Source organism: Centroberyx affinis, unplaced genomic scaffold, assembly GCF_046629955.1.
Source record: "Centroberyx affinis isolate AG114_WGS23_722 - 3 ecotype Tasmania unplaced genomic scaffold, CSIRO-AGI_Caff_v1 ptg000281l_1, whole genome shotgun sequence".
NCBI lineage: Eukaryota > Metazoa > Chordata > Actinopteri > Beryciformes > Berycidae > Centroberyx > Centroberyx affinis.
Genome location: NW_027278960.1, coordinates 331,311 through 344,268, shown reverse-complemented (window position 1 = coordinate 344,268; position 12,958 = coordinate 331,311). Strand labels below are relative to the sequence as shown.

Below are 12,958 nucleotides of genomic sequence, written 5' to 3'. Positions count from 1 at the left end.
CTCTCTCTCTCTCTCTCTCTCTCTCTCTCTCTCTCTCTCTGCAACGACCCTGACAGATTTCTTGATTCATGGTGGGGAGACAAAGATTAGTTTCAAAGGGAACCGGGGAATATAATGAATGTAAACAGTGTTGTACTTTGTAAAGACTTGCATTAATATGAAATGTCTCCATTTTTTTGCTCTGCCATTGTGTCTGGTCTTGCTCGGTGCCAGTAATTTCACATTGTGTGTGCCGAGTTGCTATAACTCACTTTTACTAGGAAAGCCACTTACATTTTTTCTCTCTCGCAGTGGACATGAGCCAAAGAAATTAGAGCAGACTGGGAGCACAGTGAAAATGACTAATTGGCAATAGTGTATGTGGCATAATGTGTGAGTTTGTCATTGTCAGTTTATTGAAATGTCATTTCTCTGTGTGTGTGTGTGTGTGTGTGTGTGTTCAGACTCTTAAAGAGGCCAGTGAGAATGCCAGAAAGGATTTCCACCGTGAGGCCGAGCTGCTGACCAACCTCCAGCATGAGCACATTGTGACTTTCTATGGAGTCTGCGTGGAGAGTGACCCTCTCATCATGGTCTTTGAGTATATGAAACACGGAGACCTCAACAAGTTCCTCAGGTACGGTTCTCTCCTTCATCACGTGTTTTCACAAACTAAATAGGTGTTGTTGTTCATGAAGGCACGATATATCGCAGTACTAAAAAATGACAATACGCATCGTGGGGCAGAAAAATTTCACAAGCTTTCTAACGACATTATTTTATTTACACTTTGTAATGACATTTTTGAATTGTTCACATTCTAGAAAGCCAATGCCATTGCCAGAAAGATTTGTGGCTCAGAAATAAACATAATTCTGCACAGTCATGCCTTGTTGTTATTGAACTTTTATTTATTACATCATATCGTGGTTGTATCGAATCGTGAACCCCATATCACGTATCGAATCGTATCGCGAGATAAGCAGATCATCCCATCCCAAGTTGTTGTAGTCTATAAATCTATTGTCTAAAGTCTAAATCCACAATGCTAATCAAACTCTCTCCTCCTCTCCAACAATTTTATAGTATTGGTATTTTTATGTGAAAATAAAAAATGTCATCTAAATGCCGTTTATTCAGAATCATGAATCGAGAGAGATCAACAGACAAAAGCTCCTGTAAAAAGCCTGTAAACTATTTTTGCCGCTGCATCCAAAAAATACAGCTTGATGCTCTTAAATCTCTCTTGCAGTGGCAGGTGCAGTAATTTACATGACAGACATAAGGCTAACAGCTAGCAACAATGTTGAGGTCCACATGAAACAAACATAATGAAAGCCAACAAACAACAACTGGAGTCACTTCCATTAAAGACAAAAACTCCACCTTTCCCCCTCTAGGGCTCACGGTCCAGATGCGGTTCTGATGGCGGAGGGCCAGACCACCAGACCTGTGGAGCTGACCCAGTCCCAGATGCTGCACATCGCCCAGCAAATAGCAGCTGGAATGGTTTACCTGGCATCACAGCACTTTGTGCACCGCGACCTGGCCACCAGGTTTGCCAGTCAATACAAATTACACTCTGTGTCTGTCAGTGTAGCCTTGATTATGTTATTATATATGGTAAATAGCAGCTGGAATGGTATTTAGTCTCACAACACCTCAGTTTATAGTCAACAGTCTCCTCATGTGTGTATTATATAAGCCAGCAGATAGCTATGGTCTACCTTGAGTCACAACACCAGCAGCACTGAATGTGGATTGACTGATTGGTTTTGATGTATGAAATGAAAAAATATAAGAAAGACATTGAGGCCCCATTAAGCAGAGAAACGGTTCCAAAAAATAAAAATGAAGGGTGACTCAACAAAGTCTTGAGGCCTTTCCTTTTTTGGTCCCATGATGTTCTTTATAGATGTTCAAACATGCTGATAATAACAAATGATTTACATTCAGAATATTCCCAGAATGTAAGTGACTTGTAACTGCAATTAATTCGTAAACAATCTGCCTAGAAACTTTTGTAAAGCTCTGAATCTGCATCTTGGTAACAACTTTGACTGTCGGTGGACTGTTGTAGGTTGGCTTTTGACATTTACTGACATCTGTCAGACAGAGTATAGTAGCCATAGTAGAAATCCTCTACCCTGCATTAACACTGCAGATCTTTCCAAACAATTCTCCTTGGGGGCGGAGCAACAGTGCAGCCGCAGTACAGCAAGCACAGAAACAGTGGAACTTCTCAGTAGCTACATCTTTATCTTCATGTGCATAATAACTTGCTGTTATTTGTTGCCTACTTTAAGTTTGTGTCTGCTTATGTTGTTGTCTGATAGGAACTGCCTGGTGGGTGAGAACCTGCTGGTAAAGATCGGAGACTTTGGCATGTCCAGAGACGTCTACAGCACTGACTACTACAGGGTAGGTGTATGTGTCGATATCTTTTCTGGCCCTTCTTTTAACCTTCCTCCTCCCTGCTGCATGGGCCCCTCTCTGCTCCTCCCCTGCATGGGCATGACTGGACTCAAGGAGAGTTAAGAGAAGTAGCATGCTATGGTGGGTCAACTAAACTGAGTACAGTGCTCCTCTCTGCAGTGAAGCTAGATGTAGTTGTGTATAGCCTACTGTAAATGATTGAATGGACTCAAGGGGAGGTAACATAAGTAGCATGCTTTGGTTTACTAAGGACTATTTTTTTTTTAGATTTAATTTATTGTTTAATTACCCAGGTAGTCCCTTTAAACTTAAGAATCTTCTGTTCAAGAGAGACCTGGCCAAGAAAGCTGCTTCATAACAAGCATCAATACTATTTAATACACTTTGTTGATGAAAAATGTTCGATGTAATTACAAAAATGGAATCTGAACCTCCCAGAAGGCGATGCTAATGATGAGTGAGGGTATCTGAATCACCGTTCAGTGACATACAGGATCTATTAGAGTGTTATTTTACCCCATTAATTTTATATACTGAAAATACAAGTTATCACATACTGTAAGGGTTACATTTTCATTGTCTAATTAGCAGTGATGTTTTTATATTGCATAATAGTACACTGATTTCTTGTGGCCCTTGAGGGAATCAAACCCCAAACCATAGAAGTATTGGAGCCACACTATTGGAGCTATAGGACACAGGACCTGAAAACTGCCACTCTTATTCAAATACCTTGAATTCGACATAATCAGTGTAAGACTTGAGCCAAATAGGCAACCGCATATAGAGGCCACATACTGTATGTGCACAGTAGAGATGTAGCTTGATGCAGGATGGGTGCAGAGGTGAGGGATACCGCTCCAAGTGTGTAATATACTGAATACAACAGGTCCATTAATGCTCCAAGAAGTGGCTTTCTCTGTCAGTGTCAGAAGAAAGTTGTGTACGTAGGCCAGTGGGATGTAACACAAGCTAACCCAACATGTCCAACTGAGTCCAACACAAATACACACACACACACACACACACACACGCACTCTGCATTCATACATCCAGCTCAGAGGGGGGTAGAGAAAAGGCCTGGCCAGCAAAGGGGAAAGGGGAGAAGAAGTGCAGATGCGAGTAACAAGAAAGAGGTGTGTGGGTGTTCACAAAGTGTGTGCGTGTGTGTGTGTGTGTGTGTGTGTGTATGTATGATAATGTGTGTGTGTGTGTGTGTGTGTTGCAGGGGAAGTAAGCGGCTGCAGTATGACGGCCAAAGTAACTAAGGGCTAAGGGAGAGCTGATTTTTTTCCTTCTGTACACTAATCTGTCACCATACAAAAAGGGCAATATCTAATAATACATAGTGATTGATTGATAGTGACTGTCCCTGTACCTTTTTCCAATCCACTGTCACAAACTGACATGACTGACAGTGACAGAGAGAGAGAGAGAGAGAGAGAGAGAGAGAGGGAGAGGAGGGAGCAGACATTGAATGACGCAAGAAAAGTCTTCATACAGGAAAAATTATAACATTAACTATAACATTGACACAACAATAATAGTGCATGTGCCATTTGATGGATGCTTGTATTTTAAGCAATTAACTGGACCATGACTGTATATATTGTTCAATAATGGTATCAGTTCATATTTTTTGACGTGAAAGGCATACAGGGTTTACATACTTTACATACTGCTCAATCAATCAGTGATCAAGCAATGATTGGATAATTTTAACATGCACACAGGTTTCCAGATAATAGTTCCTATCCAGATTTAAGTCTTATTTCCTATCCCACTGTATATAGTGAGAATATACACAGTAAACAGAATATTTTGAATATTACCACAGAAACCATGAAAATCAACAGGATAAGGTGATACATGCCTCAGTATCCCAGACTATATTAGCAAATTCCAGGTATGTTATTCTGTTTTCTCATGATTGGAATAAGATGTTAACTAGGTTATTCTTATTTCTTGTTACTTTGCTGTCAGTGATAGTTGGCACAGTTATGTTATGACCTCAAAGCTAAACCACACAATTGAAAACAGAATGAAAAATATCCAAAATACAGGATCCACATGGCCAAAATCAACTTGTATTTCTGAGTACACCGAAATTAGATTTTTCAGAGGTACAGGTCTTCTTCAGGACACGGTCAAGCCTCTAAAATTTGAAAAAAATAAACTGTGTACAGCATGAAATTAAAAATGTGGAAAGATTAAGGTTTCTCCTCCTCGGCTTTCTTTTGTACTATCTGTGTATGACGACACACGGCATCTTCCTCCTCCTCCTCCTCCTCCTCCCTTTCACCCCTCCTCAATAAAACTAAGCGCCGAGGCTGTAGTCATGGCAACGGGCGAAGGCAGTGGCGGTGAGCCTCGGAGTTGTATCCAACGTTTCTCTGGAAGAAAAGTAATCAGAGAACTTCTGTTTAGTATGCTGAACCACTACGGGAGAGAGAGAGCGAGGGGAAGAGAGAGAGAGAGAGAGAGAGAGAGGAAGGGAGAATGCAAAAGTGTGGGAGACAGAGGCAGGAGGGTGGCAAAGAGATGAAAGGAGAGAAAGAGCTGGAAAGAGAGAAAGAGGGAGATGGAGAGAGGGAGGGAGAGGGAGCAGCTGGAAAGAGGGAGGGAGGGAAAGAGTGGGAGGCCAAGGAAGGAGAAAATGAGACACAAATAAATATACAAAAGGAGAAAGACAGCAATGGAGCAATAAAAGAAAATACACATGCTGGGAAAGGAGAGGAGAGTTCTGGAGGCACGACAGCCTGTAGGGGAACAAGAGAGGAGACAGCGTACAGTGTAGTCAGCACGAAACAAGCACATACTGGAGCTGCAGCTTTAGAAAACCAGACAATAGGGAGGGAGACAGGCGGAGTAAGAGAGCGCGTTCAGCGGGATCCAGCCGCACTTGAACATCAGAGACGGGGGAAAAAAAGCGGACAAGAAAGGACAAAAGACAAAGAGACAGAGAGAGAGAGATTGATGGACAAAAAGAAATTGATGCAGACTGAAAAGCAGAGAGGCAGAAAGTCACAGCGTGGTGGGAGGTAACGTGCGGTGATCCAACGTCCAGGAGAGAGAGCGACTGAGAGAGGGAGAGAGGGGGGGGGGGGAGAGGGAGAGAGAGAGAGAGAGACAGAGAGAGAGAGAGAGAGAGAGGGAGAGACAGATAGAGAGAGAGAGAGAGAGAGAGAGAGAGAGAGAGAGAGAGAGAGAGAGAGAGGAGGTGTGGAGTGTAGGGACCCAGTCATGCTCTTGCGTCAGACAGGAGCAAAGATGAGTCATAGAGGAATCAGATCCCCCCCAGTGTGTGTGTGTGTGTGTGTGTCTGTGTGTGTGTGTGTGTGTGTGTGTGTGTGTAAGGAGACAGGAACAGAGGGATAGGACGGACTAAAGGGGCCCACCAGCACTGTAATGACGTCATTCAATTCCCTGTTACACAATGAACCTGACAGATAATTCAGAAGACAGACAGGATGCCTTAATTCAAACCTTGAGCCTTTCCACATACTGCAGTCTTTGTTTTGTGTGTGTGTGTGTGTGTGCGTGTGTGTGTGTGTGTGTGTGTGTGTGTGTGTGTGGTGGGGGATAAATTATTCACTACAGCGATTTTTTCTCCCAGGAGTTTTTTTAAAACTTTTTTTTTCTCTCGAGATGCACATTTCTGCTTTTTCTCTCTCGCAAAAACTGATTTCATGCACAGACGTGTAGGATGAAATAAAATGAAATGTTTGTTTAGGTTTTAGCGTGCGAGCCTGGCTCTGCCTATCCAGCCTGTGATACTCTGCTGGAACCTGCTGTAGGAAGACACTGACAACAAAGCAGAGCTAACCAATTTCTCCAGAATAATTTGGATCATTTTTTACAACCCGCCTTTGGGTCCCGACACAGACTGGAAAGCAGCGTCTTAATGGGCCACCTGGTGGGAGTGGAACGGTTCTCTCTCCAGGAGTCACGCTGTACTGCTGTCTCTATGACAAGAGACACATCAACACATAGCTGGTATTTTTCACCACATATTAATCGCAACCATGTGGAGAATCATCCTTCCTTGTTCAGTGAACAGTGAAGAAATCACGTCTCTTTCACACAGATGAAAAAAATCAGACTCCAGCTGAAAAGTTCACCCAAGTGTCTAGGCTTCATGGTCTTCTCTCCCACATTCAAAATCAACTGCATGACTTCACACGCTTTTCAATTTGAAAATAAGGAGCTTTAGGAATTCCTGGAAAATCTGACTTTTAGCCGTTACAGGATTTCCATCGGACAGCAGCGGCAGCTTGACTGAAGTAGACAAGAACATGTTGTGTAAACCCACATCTCAAGCCTTTTACTGTAGCTCTCCTGGCAAACAGAACAACTAGCTCTGTTCTCCAGGGAAAATAACCAAGCGCGCACACACACACACACACACACACACACAGACCAGCATTCTTGGAAAGAGTTGTCGTTTCCATAGTAACACAAAGGGCAATTAAGGTACGGTTCCTCAGTAACAAAGAGTAGGCGGAGTTAGTCACGCAAGCCCCTCCTACGCCACATCCCATAATGCCATCTTTCCAACCCATCCAGTTGCCATGGATACCGCAGCTTCCATGAGGTCACTCCAGTTAGCCCGCAGCCGTCGTCTACTTTATTTTTCTATTTTTCGTACTTTTTGAGGCTTTCCTGGAACACTCATGCAGTGGGCAAGTGAAATATGAATATTTATAAGATGAGCAGAGAGAGAGACGGGGGAGGGGGAGGTGGGGGGGGGCAGCGAGTGAGAGAGACAGAGAGAGAAGGTGAGAAAGAGCGGCAGCAAGTGGGAGAGAGAAGGGAGGGGAGAGAGACGGAAGCAGCGAGAAAAAGATTGAAGAGTGAAGAGAAAGCTGGTGAAAGCTAAGAGGAGAGAGAGCTGAACACAGAGGGAAACACACAGTACTCCTATCAGAGAAGGTTTGACAGTGTTGGCTCTTCAGAGTGTTACAGTGTAAACCTGTCTCTCTTAATATTTGATGACCTCAGGATGGCAAAAACAGCTTTCTGTTCCGCCTGTTCCCTCATTCATTTCGGCTCTCTCTCTCATGCTCTCTCTCTATCTCTCTGTCTCTCTCTCTCTCTCTCTCTCTCTCTCACCTTCAATATGTATAAAAATGTACAAACACATATAGACACTTGCACAGACAGACATGCATGTAAGCACTCTCTCACTCTCTCTCTCTCACACACACACACACATACACACACACACACACACACACACACACACACGCACACACACACAGAGTTAGCAGGCATCAAAAATGTACCCTTGCAGTTCAAGAGCCTATAAAATTAATATTTCAAACCAGCGGGCGAGATGATCAGCGTTGATGAATAAAACAAAACGACTAAATGGATTATGACCAAGTTCAGACACATCACAAGACTAAGAGAGAGGTTGAAAAAGAGGAGAGAGAGACACAGAGAGAGAGAGAGAGAGAGAGAGAGAGAAACAAGGAAAGAGAAGAATGTAGAGAGAGAGAGAGAGAGAGAGGGAGATAGAAATGCTAATGAGACCCAGGCCGACCAGGAGAGCGATAGAGAGATATAAAGAGCTGGAGAAAATAGAGGACCTTGTTATGAGGAGTGGGAGCTGCGGAGATGGAGCCAGATATGTTTCCCCAGACGCAGCAGTGAACCTGATGGCTATCTATCTGATCCTACACACTTTATGAGTCCATTAAATAACCCACTGACTAACATAGAAACAGGCCAAGTGTGGGTAGCACGCCATTAATAACGGGCATAAACCTCAGAAAATAGATTGTTCTATCTGTGTGGAGCAACGGAGCGTAGATCAGCGGGTAGATTCATGAGCGGAGCAGAGGTAGGGGGAGAGAGGAGGGACAATACGAGGGAGACATCAATACGCAAGGATAGGTTTCACTCACCTTCACTTCAATCAGTTCAGGACTGAAAACTCAAGCACTGGCACGAGACGTCTGTCATGCCCAACCTGTTCAAACTGATGCTCTCTAGCATTAAAAAAAGAATCGCACCAATCAGGTTTCTTGCTCTTATGCCTATCCATGTGTAAATACATCATAGGTTTTATCCAAACATAGTAATTATATGTTAGTGTTCATTGTGGCAGCATAGGCTCTGCCTTCTGTCCAATATATTAAACTGGTGTTAAACTGTGATCATAGGCTATGAAATTCAAAACAGAAATGAGCTGTTAATGTTTATGAACGTTGTAAATTTCACACGAATACAACAATCAAACGGGATCAAGACACTCGCTCTGTTCAGACTGCAGCGTGACCAAGTGTCTCTCTGAGCTCCTGAGTCGCTGTGGAGTTGCAGCTGCCTTTCTGCTTTCCGAGAATCGTTGGAACTCGCTGTGCTCTGTTGGACGCCACAATATAAGATGTCTAATTGAATTTCTGGTATTAAAAATCTTACTTTTCTTTCTCCCATGTGGGACACGAACACTGCACACATTACATACCACAATAGCGTGATCTATTACAAATTGCTAGATGCCTGCGCTACTAACATTCTGCTGACTGACGCAAATTGTGCCTGATTTCCTGATCCAGATCCAACTTTCAGTGATCAGCCAATCACCAAAGACCTATGTTGAATGTTGATTTGCCACTTATGATCAGTGGCCGATTGATTGGTCCATCCCTAGTAGTTTCTATTTTATGTAACTACAATATGTAGAGGGACTATGTATAAAAACCAGGCATTGCCCTCCCACCACCATTCCCCTCTGTTAAGTTGGAACAAATTATGACTGATCAGGAGTGAGGTGAGCTACAGTCAAGGAGATATTCAATCTACTACGCAATGTAATCCCACCTTGCTCATTTAAATTCCTCAGGAAGCAGTCTGGGTGAGCGCAGTGTTTAGAGCACCGCTGTAAAATTTATTGAAATTCCTGACCAAAGCTTATGAGAAATACGAAAGGCTGCATGAGCATGCATTTGAAATGCACTGTATACAATCTGTTTCTCTCAATCTCTCTGCATTCACTCTCTCTATTTTTTAGTTGTGAAATAGAATAGAATAGAATAGAATAGAATCAAATAGAATAGAATAGAAGAATAAGAATAGAAGGTTTGGATATTTGTCTTGAGACAGTTATGATGATATGAAGTCCATTGTATGCTGTATACTGACTCTACACTGTCTCTGTGTGTATGTGTGTGTGTGTGTGTGTGTGTGTGTGTGTGTGTGTGTGTGTGTGTGTGTGTGTGTCTGCACACAGGTGGGAGGCCACACCATGCTGCCAATCCGCTGGATGCCCCCTGAGAGCATCATGTACAGAAAGTTCACTACAGAGAGCGATGTGTGGAGTCTGGGAGTCGTTCTCTGGGAGATCTTCACCTATGGAAAACAACCTTGGTACCAACTCTCCAATAATGAGGTACACACTCTAGTTATTTATCATAAATCCATCTGCTTTCATTCCACCTTTAAAGCAATATTCCACTTGGTTTTATAATGAGGGTTATTTGGCACTTGCCCGCCATGAAAACCAGAATATATAAACTAATCACCAAGATCGGATGCAGCGGGGATTCATTTGAAAGAGGCCATGAAAACAGCCCAAAAACTTACATTTAACACGTTCTTGAACAGATTCAACAACAGATCCTGCTACTATGATTTTCAATTGACTGTGGGTCCAACGTTTTAGAACATAATTTCACAAAATAGCATTTTTATTGATAGAAGAGAACATATACTAATTTTAGTGGAAAGCAAGAATAGAAATGCAAAATGACAACAGACCCAGGACTGCTTTGTTGTCTTAAATTTGTTCAGGAAAGTGTTAAATGTTTATGAATGGGAAGTAAAAATCCAAATGCTACAAACTCGTCCAGCTGCATCCGATCTTGGTGAGTAGTTTATATTCTGGTTTTCTTGGCCGTCAAGAGCCAAATACCCCCACATTAAAACTAAGTGGAATATTGCTTTAAAGACACCAACAGACAGAAAAATCAGAGGTAAAAGACACTATGAGCAGGCATCAGACTCCTGAGAGTGTGTGCCAACTGTTTTAGAAGGTACACAATGAAACTGAAGTAGTAGTAAGTAGTTTAATCAGATTTGATCACCATGCTTGCTGTTACTTACTGGAATCATTGTGCCTTCTTCTTCTTTTAAATTAGGCAATATAACCTTGTGTAAATGTTACCTTGGAAGCACCTTGAGCTCAGTAAGAGATGGCAAACAAAATGTTTCCCTTCACAGGGGATTTACAAGCAGAGTAGAATTAATTATTTGATGTGTTTTGAGTTTCCTCATAGGCATACATTTTGTGAATTCTTTGCCCTGCCTGTGTCATCTCATTGGACTGTGGTTAGGTACGTCGCCAAGGAACTCAAAAAGTTGTGTTTCATTTAATTTGGTCTTTAATTAATTGTGAGGTGGGACACAGAGCAACGGGGAACTCGGAGCAGGCGGTGCCGTGTTTGCGTGGCAGAAGAAGAATATATAACTGCACTGAAGGCTTTTGTTGGGCTGTTTTGATGGTTTTGCTCTCCTCACCATTCACACTGTAGCACAACGCAAGGTGTTGCTGTCACAATGTAAGGCATCTCTGTCAGGGTGGGAGTTTGCATTTTGAGGAGGAAAAGAATTTGCAACTCCTATTTTGAAAAGGACCCAAAAATACCCTCTGTTTTTATAATAGGCAATGTAAACCCAGTACCCATCAGTATTTTTTCTCAACCAGCATACAGTAGCATAGTCAGTAGCTTAACTTCCAGGAAATATAAACAAACAAATAAATAAATAATATCCATGATCCATCCGTTAAATAATCTGGGGACACGTTTTAATCTTCCCCTAACCACACTGAGGTCCTGACCCAGATTCTGGAAAACAGTGTTAGAAGCCCTTTCCACCCTTAACCCTAACCTTAACCTTAACCCTAACCTTAACCTTCAGCCCATTACTTCCTCATCTCTGGTTACAGCTTTCTAACCGTATCAGCAGTCTCTCTTCCTGTATCTCTGACCCCTTTAACTCTGGTTTCATCCAAAACTAACCCTTTGCCCTCCTACCCTGCTCCTCACCATCTTTCTTTTTTTATTTCCCTAGATCTATTAAGTCTGTCTGGATTCCTAACACACCTCTTGGCCCAAACCCCGAGCTCAAGTATGCTCTAACTTAAAGAGGATGTGGAGTTTGGTTCCAAAATGAGATATACATTATTTAAAAAGAAAAAGAGTAAAGCCTATAACTGATGATGAATTATGATCCTCTTTAAAGGATAGTAGGCAACGGGTTTATTGACAAAATTACGACAGAGACTGGATCCTTAATGTTTCAGATATTGAATAATGGTCTTCAGGTAATGATTTTCTTTTCACAATGGATATACAGCGTTTTGGAAATGAGTTTCTTTATATGGGATAAAAAAGACACCACCTGTTTCCTAAGTTTATTAAGAAGCCATTAGCGCATTACTTGCTATTCCATCCTGTGCTCGCAGCAAGTTGTATTTAATGGTTTAGGAAATGATAAAAAGCTTAATTACATTGCAGGCTAATAACAGTATAGATATTTTCCTTAACTAAGAGACTTGATACATACATAACTTAAGAGAATGATACATACTTTGTGCACAAAACAGTAGCTCCCTTTTGCACAGTTCATGTCTCAGTCGTTGGCTCTCCTCTCCTCGATCCACAACTCCCCATCATGATTGAAGGGGATGGGGACTCGAGTCACATGACTTCAGACTTCAGTCAGACTCAAGGCACAGTTTTAATAGCTTAAGACTTGAATTGATGCATGAATAGAATACGTAAGACTTGACTTGGGTTCTGGGGACTTGACTTTGACTTGCACTTTGATGACTTGAAAAGGTTTCTAAAGTCTTGACAGAAGATCTTGTGTTTGTGTAAATGACTTTGAAAGTGATGAGGGTTAGGGTTAGGGTTAGGGTTTAGACATTTAGACTATTGGGACTTGTACCTCAAGACTTGAGACTGTCTTGGGACTGGAGCAATGTTGACTTGGTCTCACCTCTGGATGAAGGTGTTCCTAATCTTTTTTTGTACTTCTGCTGCTACTGAACTAGATATTAAGCCTCTCTCTCTCTCTCTCTCTCTCTCTCTCTCTCTCTCTCTCTCTCTCTTTCCTCCTCTCCAGGTGATAGAGTGTATAACCCAGGGCAGGGTGCTGCAGCGTCCCAGGACCTGTCCTAAGGAAGTGTACGACCTGATGCTGGGCTGCTGGCAGAGAGAGCCGCACATGAGACTTAACATCAAGGAAATCCACGGTCTGCTCCTCAATCTGGCCAAGGCCTCGCCTGTGTACCTGGATATACTGGGCTGAGCGCAGGAGCAGGAAGGAGAAGCGTGTGTGTGTGTGTGTGTGTGTGTGTGTGTGTGTGTGTGTGTGGAGGGTGCTTGTCTGTAAGTGTGCATATGCTTGTAAATGTGTGTATGTGTGTGCATTTGAGGTTGTATGCGTGTGTGTGTGTGTGTGTGTACTTGGTTGGATGGACCTGCTGACACGTGGATGAAGTTTGTAGTGCGTTGTGTGTGTAATCGCTTGCGTG

General features: G+C 42.5%; 1 protein-coding gene across 1 annotated transcript in view; it reads left to right on the top strand.

The window, feature by feature from the left end:
* ntrk2a (neurotrophic tyrosine kinase, receptor, type 2a) overlaps window positions 1-12,732 on the top strand; it is a 77,169-nt gene extending 64,437 nt beyond the window's left edge. The window contains exons 17-21 of the mRNA XM_071513298.1: window positions 444-616; window positions 1,380-1,535; window positions 2,316-2,400; window positions 9,650-9,808; window positions 12,547-12,732. Of these exons, the coding sequence (XP_071369399.1) occupies window positions 444-616; window positions 1,380-1,535; window positions 2,316-2,400; window positions 9,650-9,808; window positions 12,547-12,732 (759 nt within the window). The remainder of the gene's footprint in view (window positions 1-443; window positions 617-1,379; window positions 1,536-2,315; window positions 2,401-9,649; window positions 9,809-12,546) is intronic.
* The last annotated feature ends 226 nt before the right edge of the window (window positions 12,733-12,958 follow it).